The sequence below is a fragment of the Lissotriton vulgaris genome, chromosome 11, assembly GCF_964263255.1.
Source record: "Lissotriton vulgaris chromosome 11, aLisVul1.2, whole genome shotgun sequence".
In the NCBI taxonomy this organism is placed as follows: Eukaryota; Metazoa; Chordata; class Amphibia; order Caudata; family Salamandridae; genus Lissotriton; species Lissotriton vulgaris.
The window spans coordinates 670,195,272-670,207,522 of NC_141699.1; the positions used below are offsets into that span (position 1 = coordinate 670,195,272).

Sequence of the window (12,251 nt, forward strand, 5' to 3'; positions counted from 1 at the left end):
ACGATGATCCCATAAAAACAAAATCGGGCCTTAATGGAGGTCTGAATGTGTCATTGATAATTCATAAATAGTGTGAAGAAGTGCCTTTACTTAAAACATTAAAAGCCTTGTTGTGGGGAATAAATAACTGATTTAATTTCTGTGCCTATCAAGGTGGTGACAGAGTCCAAGCCAACTCTCCTCTCCTTTCCTGGGATTTCATTGACTGTTACAAACTACGGAGAGAACTGCATATATATTTTTTCGGAAGCCTGTGAAACATATTTTCAATTAATTATTCTGGTCACAAAGGGTTAGGATGAGGAGCATTTGTTTTACTTATATTTTAAAAGTCATAAGTTGTGCCATGTACATAGATTTTTATTTGGTATCTGTATTGATGTGCATAACTGGAGTATGTCATAAGTGTCTTTTATATTGACTCTTCTCTTCAGTGCTTAAAATATTCAAATGAATTGTAATGGTATATAAATTATTGTAATGTGCACCATGATTGAATTTTCATGATGTATCTATTGAATTGTTGAATCTATGGCAAATTTAGATCTCTTTGCTTTGATTGTTTCCTGATCCTTCCCAACAAGTCATATTGGATCAAACCCTGTGATCGTAGAGTTTAAGTGAGAGAACATTCCCAGAGTGAGCTTTAACCGCTTCGCTGCTGATGACGAGCTCAGCTCGTCATCAGCCACGGTAGTCGTGTGCGGATGACGAGCTGAGCTCGTCATCCAACGCGGCTTTTCGCAAATTGCCGCACACAGCGGGAAAAGCCGCCGCAGCGATGCGGTTAATGAAGAACGAGGGTTGAGAAATCATCTTCATACGATGAATCTTTGAAGGAGTTGAGGATGTCAGCGAGATCTGCAAGAGAAGGGGCTTTGAAGGCTTATTATTGGGGTATTCTTACAGAATGGAAGGCGTAGGAAATGAAGAAGGCTTGGCATGGTCAATGTTCTGTTATATCCACTGCATTTTTCCAATGAAGAAGTTTAACTTTTCCCTGGATTGAGGTATACACGGGCCTGGCTGAGGGTTGGTGCAGTGCTAAGCTGTCTTTAAAAGTGTTCTGTTTATGCTGGTGGCTTCCCTGATGGTATTGGTAAAGTACTTTGCTTTGTTGATGTGATGAGCTGTCGGCATTTTGCCTATAGGGACTTTAGTATCATGAGGTGTTCAGAATTGATGTTTTCTTACATTTTCTTTCTTGTCTGTGGATGGATCATTTATTGTCAGAAAGCTCTGGCTTGCACTTGCATTTTTTAACTGGCATGTGGATTTAACATAGTTTTCCCAAAATGTGTTGAAGTTGTTTAGAGGGTTGTTTGCTTTGGATGTGTAGAGAGGAGTTCAAGCATTACATTGTCTATTGAGAAGTCTTTGAAGGATCTAAAGGTTTGGTCTTTTCTTCTGGGTTCACCTTGGTTTGTTCATATGACACTGAGCAGGGCGATAGAGATGGGGAAGCGGCTGGTCCAGTCCTGATGTATGGGTGACTTACACTGGATTGTTGATGACTTAGAGACACATGCTTGAGGATGTGGCATTTGGAGTGTGTTGGTTGTGTGACATGGCGTACCACCTTGAGTGTGTCAATGAGGATGAGGAAGAAGTCTTGTTTTTTTGAGCTTGTGTTGTCTAGGAGGTTGAAGTCACTGAAGACGGTGGTGTGGGCATTTAGGTAGACGAGATGGTGAGGAGATATGAGAATTAATTAATTAAGTCCTTTTTCTGCCCGGGAGGCCTGTAGATGGGATAGAAGGTGGCATTTCGAGTTATCAAGTGTTGGAATTGCCATACCTCTAGCTTCATGGAGTTGAGTTGTATTTGTCTGCTTACAATGCATGACCATGAGGAATTAGGGATGATCCCTTCTTAAGTGCATGGTCCACATGATGAAATCTGTAGCCTGTGAGATGAAATACATCAAAAATGGATGGGGGAGGGAATGTTAACCATGTTTCTGGGATGAAGATGGGTCACACCTGTGGTAGGTGATGAGGTCTACAATGTCTGATGCATGGAGTACTACTGAGCAAACACGATTGAGCAAGAGTTGGAATGTGTATTCTGTAGTGCGAGGCCGTGTGGAAGTTAGTGGTGTCATGTTTCATTTGTTTGCTTAGTGGCGGTCGTCACAGAGGTCACACGGCCAGCCTCGAACTGTTCTTTTTCAGACATCGGAGCCGGTCGGGAGACCGAAACTACCACTCCCGGCATGCTTGGCACGGGAGAGACGGAGCGTCAGGCGTCCTGCACGTGGTGACGTCATTCAGGAAGTAAAGGGAGTCAAGGATTCCTGAACGCTGCCGATAATTCTTCGTGTGTTTGGCGTACGTCAAAGAAGTCCGGTAAGGCTGTTCCGTGTTCTTCCTGCATTGGTTCCTGTATTTGTACTTCGGGATTGACGAAGAAGCAGGATTCTTTGTCTTCCCGCTTGGGGTGTTTAAAGTGCTATCTCGGAGTTGGAGCGTGACTCACTTTTGGTTTCATGGAGATTCAGACTCTATTCTAAAACCTGCAAAAGGGGATTATTACTTCCCTAGTTATTGACTTTATTTTGGGCATTTCCCGTGTTGGGGTTTCTTTTCCAAATACTGCGGGCTCTGAGGTTAAGAGTCAAAAGCCGATGTATGATACATCCATCGCATAGACTAAACATATGGGGTGCATTGAGTTATTGCCGTGAACATTAGCTGTTGTACTCTGCCCTTGGTTTTGAGGCAAAGACCTTTACAGGCTGCACCCTGTGTCTTCATTCCGGAGAAATCATAAACCAATGATTATCATCAGCTGTCTCAAGGTTAAGAATTATTAACTGTCGAAGCTGCACATCCTATTCAAGTGGTATTCCTGTTTATGTTTTATAGGAGAGAAAGAACGGAAGAACTGTCAGTGGGTTTGGTTAAGCAATATAACAAGGTTCCCAGGTGTGTTTCCTAAGATGATTAGAATCCTATTCTCAGTGCTCAGAAGGTCTTACCAATGTTAAACCACACAATTCTTGTTTTCTCCTTTTTTTCCAGTTATCCAAATTCCTTGTTCCATTCCTAGAACTCTCCTAGATAAAGCCCATCGTATTTTTCTTTACAGGTAGGCAGAGAGTAGGATAGCTACATTACAGGTGATAGAAATGTGAATTGGGTTACGTATTCACAAGTCAACATTGTGTTTGAATATCTGTTACTTGTCGTTACAGATCTCCCTCCCCGCTGTTCCCTTCCTTTCCTTCCCGGCTTTCTATCTTTCAGTTTTCATATTTCTCCCTCGTGTGACTATCCCAATAGTCTGTGTATACTACTTCAGACTTTGGGGCCGTCATGAGATGGAGCCCATAACATCATCGGTGTAATCCCGAAGAGTCCTGGATCGGAGCCTGACAGAATTATCGGCCCACGGTTATCACTCTTCCCGATTTCATCCCCGCCATGGCTACCATGGATGATGTTTTGGCAGCTTTGGCAGTGGTACAGGCAGAATTAGTGACGTCCAGACAGGAAGCTGTCGCTGCAAGGGCCCATACTGCTCAGTTACAGGCATAAGTAAATAATTTGCAGAGGGAATCATCTGATACCAGCAGTACTCCAGGTCCATCAACGTCTGTAGTGGTAGAAATGCCTTCTCAAATACCTTTAGCTCCTCCCGAGCGGTTTATGGGGGATAATAAGAAAGTACAGGTCTTCATGTCCCAAATCCTTTTGCACTTTATGTACAAACCAAAGATGTTTGCTACCAACCAGGCCAGAGTAGCTTTTCTGATATCATACCTGGGAGGCGAAGCTGCACAATGGGCCGGTACCAGTGGTTCGAAGGGACGATCCTCTACTATATGATTGGGCGGAATTCCGGTGTGAATTCGAAAAGACTTTTAATAGACGAGCTGAAACTTTTTCAGCCGATAAGGATTTGCTTGAACTTAAACAAGGGAACTCCGATCTGGTAACATACCTGAACAGTTTCAGAAGACTTGTAGCAGAAACTGATTGGCCTGAAGCAAAAATGTCCGCCGTGTTTTATCATGGCCTTTCCGACGATCTCAAAGACGCTTTGGCTACCATAGATCCCCAACCAAGAACCAGCGCCGCTCTCATCGAACTCACACTTAGGCTGGATCATAGGATGAAGGACAGAAAAGGGGACTTAAAGAAAAAAGAACATCCTCTGACTGTGTATGACCGTACAGGGGACAAAACGCCTACGCCAGTAGAAGCTATGGAAGTGGGTGCTGTCCGGGCCTCTTTAACCCTCAGCGAAAAAGATCATCGGAGAAAACAAGGCTTGTGTCTCTACTGCGGAAAAAAGGGGCATTATTTACGTGATTGCCCTGTTAAACCCAAATCGGGGAGGTATCGTACCAGTCAAGCAGCGGCAGGTACATCTGAGAACAAGACGGAAAACTCCAAAGCTTGAAGGTAGAGGAAGGGAAAACCTCGAGCGCAATGATCATCCCTTCAACCCACCCCTGTCGTCAATAAAAAAGCCATCTGTTTTTGGATATGAAAATCATAATAGGCAATGATGCGAAGTCACTCCATGTTATGATTGATTCAGGAGCCACTGGGTGTTTCATGGATCACAAAGAGGCAGAAAGATTAGAAGTACATCTTATCGCCAAAACACACCCCGAAACAGTGTATGCTGTGGATGGTAGGGAGTTATCCATGGGCCCTATTCAACACCACACTCCTGAGTATGATCTGATATATGATGACGAACATCAGGAACGCCTTTCTTTTGGTCTCATCGATGCACCTCATTTTGGAACCATATTGGGTCTTCCTTGGTTAAAGAAACATGACCTATGGATTCATTGGTCTTCTAACACAGTGGTGTTCAATTCGACATACTGCAAAGAACATTGTGTACCAGAAAGAAAAGGACCTGCACAAGTCTTATCATTGAGACACCATGTAGCTACTGCAGCCGAAAAAGAGGTAGAATTACCCACAGAATATAAGGAATACGAGGAGGTGTTTAGTAATACCAAGGCAGAGGTGCTCCCACCACATCGCGATTTTGACTGTCGCATTGACCTGGTACCCGGAGCAACTATACCTAAGGGAAGGGTGTACGCTTTAACCCTGCCTGAAAATGAGGTCCTTCGAGATTATTTGGACAAATACCTTGCCTTAGGATTTATACGGCCCTCGCGTTCGCCTGCTGCCTCCCCTTTGTTCTTTATACCTAAGGCGAATGGAGAGAAACGCTGTTGTATTGACTATAGAGCGTTAAATACCATCACTATAAAGAATCAATATCCCTTGCCTTTAATTCCGGTGCTATTGGAACAAGTAAGGGCAGATCGAATATACACAAAATTGGATCTCAGGGGAGCCTACCACCTAGTGCGGATTAAGGAAGGTGACGAATGGAAGACGGCCTTTAAGACGCGGTACGGGCTTTATGAATACCTCGTGATGCCTTTTGGGCTATGTAACGCCCCGGCCGCCTTTTAATTTTTTTTGAATGAAGTCCTCAGAGAACACTTGGATCATTACGTTGTGGTCTATATAGACGACATTTTGATTTATTCGGCTACCACAGAAGAGCATGTTATACATGTGAAGAACGTACTGCAAGCACTACAGGAACATCATTTATATTGTAAAATCACGAAATGTGAATTCCATGTCACCACGGTGGAGTTTCTGGGCGTCATGCTCACCCCTGACGGTCAGGCGATGGCTGAACGGAAGGTTAAAGCCATCAAAGAATGGCCCCAACCCCATACCATCAAAGACATTCAATGTCTGTTGGGATTTGCCAACTTCTACAGGAGGTTTATTAGTAACTTTTTCAATCTGGTTACACCTTTAACTAAACTCACGAAAAAGAACACACCGTTTATATGGGACACCAAAGCACAACAATCTTTTGACGGATTGAAAACGGCCTTTTCTACCGCTCCAGTGTTGGTACATGCCAAACCCAGAAGACCCCTTTATAGTGGAGGCTGACGCTTCCGAAGAGGTGATTGGAGCGGTATTATCACAGACGAACTAACAGACAGGGTGTTTTCACCCCATCGCCTTAATGTCTCGGGAAATTGAGCCCCGCTGAGGTGAATTACACTATCGCGGAGAAGGACCTGCTTGCCATCAGGGATGCCTTTTGGGAATGGAGACATTGGTTGCTGGGGGCCAAACACCAGGTGATTGTTTATTCGGATCATCGAAACCTCCAATTTATGTGAGATGCAAGACATCTTACTCCCAGGCAATTGCGTTGGATGTTATTTTTTGAGGAATACCAATTCTTGGTGACCTACCGCCCCGGAGCCCAGAACAAGAAGGCTGACGCCCTCACTAGACAAGAACATCCAGTGTTACACAATGTCACCCCACGTCGAGCCATCATAGAACCGTCCAGAGTTATAGGGGCTGTTCAAACCGAAGACTTTGTGTTGGGAGTCAGAAACGGGGTTAAAACATGTGTTTGGAGAACATAGTTACGGTATCATAGAGAGTGGAAGATGGTACAAGGAATACCCATGAAGGGATCTCAGGTGTTGGTACCCACGCTGCATCTCAGAAAGACTGTGTTCCAGTGGTGTCACGAAGCACCCAGTGCAGGACATATGGGATATGCTAAAACAGTGGAAAAGACCTTGAGGCAGTTTTGGTGGCCTTCAGTCAGGCCCGATTTGAAACAATGGATAAAAGAATGTTCCGTTTGTGCTCAGATGAAATCCGACAGACAGAGACCCCAGGGTTTATTACAGCCACTTCCAACACCAGAGAATCCATGGGACAGATTCTCAGTAGATTTCATCGTGGGCCTTCCTAAAGACCAGGGGAAAACAGATATTATTGTCGTAGTGGATTACCTCACAAAAATGGGACATTTTATAGCATGTAATCAAGTTCCCATGGCAGGTCAACTAGCCCATTTACTGATGATCCATGTTGTACGTCTGCATGGTCTTCCCAAGTTCATAGTGTCAGATAGGGGGGCCCAGTTCACTGCTAACTTTTGGAAGGCTTGGTGCTCCGATTTAAAGATCAATTCATCCTTGTCCACTAGCTTTCACCCGCAAACAGATGGACAGACGGAGAGGGTGAACCAAACACTCAAACAATATCTTTGGTGTTATGTCCAAAGTAACAAGGGATCTTGGGTGGATTGGTTGTGGGTGGCAGAGGTAGCTTACAACAGCGCTCAGCATTCTTCTACCAAACATACACCTTTCTTTTGTTCCTATGGGCATCACCCTAGGTTCACTCCGTTACTGCTCCCAGGCGCTGTCAATAAGTCACCTTTAGCACAAGAAAGATTGTCTCGTGTCCGCAGAATTCTTCTTGCCACACGGAACAATTTGACCACTGCCAAGGCCAAATACAAGGTACAGGCTGATAAACATCGTAGGGTTGGCCCAATGTACAAACCCCGGTATCGGGTGTGGGTTTCTACTAAGAACATTCGGTTTAAGAAACATAGCGTCTTTAACCCCAAATACATAGGGCCCTATGAGGTGGTTAAACACGTTAACCCGGTGGCAGTGAAAGTACGATTGCCTGCTCATATGAAAATCCACCCAGTATTTCATGTGTCCCTGCTTAAACCCTCGTATAGTCCAGTGAAAAAGGCGCCGCACCCTGTTTGGGTGCAACAGGACCAGGAGTATGAAGTACAAAAGGTGTTGGATTATAGAGTGGTGAGAGGAAAGCTGCAGTATCTGTTAGCGTGGAAAGGTTTCGGTCCTGAAGAGAATTCATGGGAAGCCACTAAGGATGTGCATGCTCCCTCTTTGGTGAAAGACTTCCATAGGTTGCATCCGACTCGGCCTGGGGTCGGAAGGAACCCCTTGTAAAGGGGGATGTACTGTCATGTTTCACGTGTTTGCTTAGTGGCGGCCATCACAGAGGTCACACGGCCAGCCTCGAACTGTTCTTTTTCAGACATCGGAGCCGGTCGGGAGACCGAAACTACCACTCCCGGCATGCTTGGCACGGGAGAGACGGAGCGTCAGGCGTCCTGCACATGGTGATGTCATTCAGGAAGTAAAGGGAGTCAAGGATTCCTGAACGCTGCCGATAATTCTTCGTGTGTTTGGCGTACGTCAAAGAAGTCCGGTAAGGCTGTTCCGTTTTCTTCCTGCATTGGTTCCTGTATTTGTACTTCGGGATTGACGAAGAAGCAGGATTCTTTGTCTTCCTGCTTGGGGTGTTTAAAGTGCTATCTCGGAGTTGGAGCGTGACTCACTTTTGGTTTCATGGAGATTCAGACTCTATTCTAAAACCTGCAATAGGGGATTATTACTTCCCTAGTTATTGACTTTATTTTGGGCATTTTCCGTGTTGGGGTTTCTTTTCCAAATACTGCGGGCTCTGAGGTTAAGAGTCAAAAGCTGATGTATGAATCATCCATCGCATAGACTAAACATATGGGGTGCATTGAGTTATTGCCGTGAACATTAGTTGTTGTACTCTGCCCTTGGTTTTGAGGCAAAGACCTTTACAGGCTGCACCCTGCGTCTTCATTCCGGAGAAATCATAAACCAATGATTATCATCAGCTGTCTCAAGGTTAAGAATTATTAACTGTCGAAGCTGCACATCCTATTCAAGTGGTATTCCTGTTTATGTTTTATAGGAGAGAAAGAACGGAAGAACTGTCAGTGGGTTTGGTTAAGCAATATAACAAGGTTCCCAGGTGTGTTTCCTAAGATGATTAGAATCCTATTCTCAGAGCTCGGAAGGTCTTACCAATGTTAAACCACACAATTCTTGTTTTCTCCTTTTTTTCCAGTTATCCAAATTCCTTGTTCCATTCCTAGAACTCTCCTAGATAAAGCCCATCGTATTTTTCTTTACAGGCAGGCAGAGAGTAGGATAGCTACATTATAGGTGATAGAAATGTGAATTGGGTTACGTATTCACAAGTCAACATTGTGTTTGAATATCTGTTACTTGTCGTTACAGATCTCCCTCCCCGCTGTTCCCTTCCTTTCCTTCCCGGCTTTCTATCTTTCTGTTTTCATATTTCTCCCTCGTGTGACTATCCCAATAGTCTGTGTATACTACTTCAGACTTTGGGGCCGTCATGAGATGGAGCCCATAACATCATCGGTGTAATCCCGAAGAGTCCTGGATCGGAGCCTGACAAGTGGGATATATATATATATATATATACTATGCTGGGTCTATGTGTTACGTGAATGTTATGTGAGTGTTTTGGGTCCTCTATGGCTGGGTGTGATTATGGGGACTGGCTGTGTTGTCGGCTGTGTTAGGCACATGACTATACTGGAACAGGGTATCCAGCCCAAGGCCTTTCCTGGCCCTACCAGGCCCAAACAGGCAATGCCCGTATCGTGTTCTTTCTTCAATGGGGCTGCCTGGTCAATGGGATGCCCTGAAGAGTTGACTGATGTAGTGAGAAGGCAGGAAGTGATGTCACTTCTTTTAAAGATGGTTTTTGTTACAAACCAGTGATGCCACTTCTGGTGCAGATGGATGATGGGAACAAAGTCCTCTTTCCTGGCTTGCTTCTTTTAAAGATGGTTTTGGCAAAAACTCAGTGATGTCACTTCCTGATTAGATTGATGACGGGAAATGCGGTCATATTACTTATCATTGAGATGGAGGATGGAAAATAAAGTCCTCTTGCCTAGCTTCTTCTTTTAAATATGTTTTTTTGCGGGAAGCAGTGATGTCACTAGCATAGTAGGTCTGACCTATATTTTAAGTCCTGACTACAATATTAAAGATAAAGAGGGAACAAATACAATACTGAATTCTGTATCCAGAGTATCTATGAGATAAAGAACCTTATGTGTCTTTTCAGATACAAAATAGTCTCATAACCATTGAGTGCCACGTGAGGCAGAATAATAACCTAAACATCCAACAGCATGAGGTAAGAGCAGTACTGTTCTGGACACAGCCAAATTTCATTCTATTTTTAAGGAATTGGTAACAATAGGTCAATAGTGAGCTGCGCTGTCAAGCCAGACTTCAAAACTGACAAGCATATAAATAGGTATTTAGATCTAGGGATAATCATAGTATAGCACAAACTAATACCGTCATGGAACTCAACTTTGTAAAGGAAAGGCAGTGGTACATGAGGATTTGGAACACGCTCTTACTCAAACTAATCAACTCTGATGCTAATCTCAGATGTCGACTTACCTGGTACCACAGTTTGTCACACAATATTGACTCAGGTCCCTTGGTCCCCTGGTAAAAAGCAAATATCATGCTTTGGGACACCATGTCTAATGTGGAAAACATGCACAGAAAGGGTTTCCAGCTCCTTCATAAAGGCAGTGCTCAGCTGAAGTCCATCAGGTTTCTGCAACATCCACAAGACATCACCAGCAGCCTTAGATGCTTTTGTTTTTTGGGGTGGGAGGTGGGTGGAGTGGCTCTCAGGCAGTGCGCCGCTTAAAGCCCCAGTGTCCTCTTCATTACCTTGCTTTCTCAGAAGAACTGTTCTGACTGGTGAGAGCAGTGGGTTCTAGGCTATGCCCCCTCTCCAGACCACTGAGTACTAAGAAGCCATTTTTTCCTCTTTATAACATCTAGCAAAAGGCACTAAATCAAACCTCACCATGAAAGTTGAACTTACCTTCTGGGCCTCCATCTTTTCAGGAATACTGTTCAGCAGGAGTCGGAAGTGCTCCTCTACGTCTTGCTGTTTTCCTGTAAAAACATGCAAAAACGTTGTGAGTAAATAGAGGAGAAGAATTCTTGGCAGCCATGGATCATAATGCTAGATCAATCAAGCGTTTCAAAGTCTTTATTTTGTCCAGAGTACACAATGGTTTCCTTTCATTCTTCACAAGAGGTAGTTGTTGTCAGCACAAGCGTAAACTGACATTGGAAAAAAAAGACTCTTGCAAAGCCAATAGAGGTGTCTTTGGCAAACTGCTGCAATGTTGAAATTCTTTTAATTACAACCATATACCACAAAACACAGTGGCCATATGGTTGCAATAAAAATGTTGGCTTAAATAAAAATAAATAGCAGTCGCATTCAATTTGAATAGACCAATATGGCCCAAATTAAAAGTTGGCCAGAAACATTTCTGGACAGTAACCTCACACGTAAATACGCTATTACAAGTTAATCTCCATTGAAAGGAGAATAACTGTAGGTAAATTTCCACATGGAATTCACAATTCCAAAGGGATTAATCCTTCCTCTTACCACCCACCTTAAGCTGGTGATAAATTGGAGTGTGAGGACTGGTGCGAGACAGAGGATGGAGTGTTGGGGTGGGTAAGGTAGCAGTGGGGAGGGGAAGAAGTGGACCAGCAATGAGGAGCATTGCATGCGCTCCCGGTGCGTTAGTAGGGAGTAAGGCAGGGGCTAAATCAGAACTGCTTATGCAGACTGAGCCTTAGTCAGTTTTAGAGGCTAGATTTTCCAGCCAGTAAAATTGCATGCAGTGTTTCTGTTTATGAAAGCTGGATATAGTAAGACTTGGGGCAGGATGTCAAACATTAGTTAAAATAAACTGGTTGCAATTTGTGATCAGTGTTTTGGCGACTAGTGTGGTATTTTTTCAAACCAACCCATGTACTAATAGGTTGGTTCACAAAATACCGAATTGTAGATGGTCGCAATTCAACCTACCTAATGAATATTAATGAGGTAGGTTGCATATTACGACCCTCTGCGATTTGCTGCAATCACAGGGATGGTTGCGATACTTGCATCAGCAGACTATTATTTATGTGTCTACCTTTAAAGAAATCTTTTTTTAGCTTAAGTGAAGGCAGTGGTCCCACTGAAAACTGCCTATTCTTAAACAAACATGATGTGCACAAAGAATCCCAAAGTGGCCTCTTCCCCATTGCGAAGGAGTCATCACCGTCGTTGAGGAGTTGGTAAAATATCACAATTTTGCAACTGGATTTCGGTCGCAAAACACTGATACGTAGCATACCAATTCTGGAGTTGGAAGGGACACCTATGTATGTAATTATGTAAAAGTATTTCTAGAGCGCAAACTGTTACTCCAAGGAGTGTCCTGGCGCTGGTGCAGAAGCGGGCTGGTAAGGGGGAATAGGGAATAATGTCAGTTTTGGGGGAAAAGCCAAGTTTTTAGCTTTTTCTGAAAACGAAGGGTAGTTTTGATGCATCTTAGTTGCAGGGGAAGTTTATTCCATACAACAAGCCCCTCCCGAATAACAAATTTCAAAACACATTTGACGGTTTGTAAGGTTATGCAAGCACTACAACCCTTTGTAAATTTACTCTTTGGTCACCTATAACTGGGTGGAGCAGTATTTAGCAGGCAGGTTT

At 43.8% G+C, this 12,251-nt stretch overlaps 1 protein-coding gene across 2 annotated transcripts in view; it reads right to left on the minus strand.

Annotated features, from left to right (window-relative positions):
* Window positions 1–12,251, minus strand: part of LOC147683316 (ubiquitin carboxyl-terminal hydrolase 50-like) — a 429,720-nt gene that overhangs the window by 241,012 nt on the left and 176,457 nt on the right. For both annotated transcript variants that reach the window (XM_086943767.1, XM_086943768.1), the window contains exon 5: window positions 10,569–10,642. In XM_086943767.1, coding sequence (XP_086799893.1) covers window positions 10,569–10,642 — 74 coding nt within the window. The remainder of the gene's footprint in view (window positions 1–10,568; window positions 10,643–12,251) is intronic.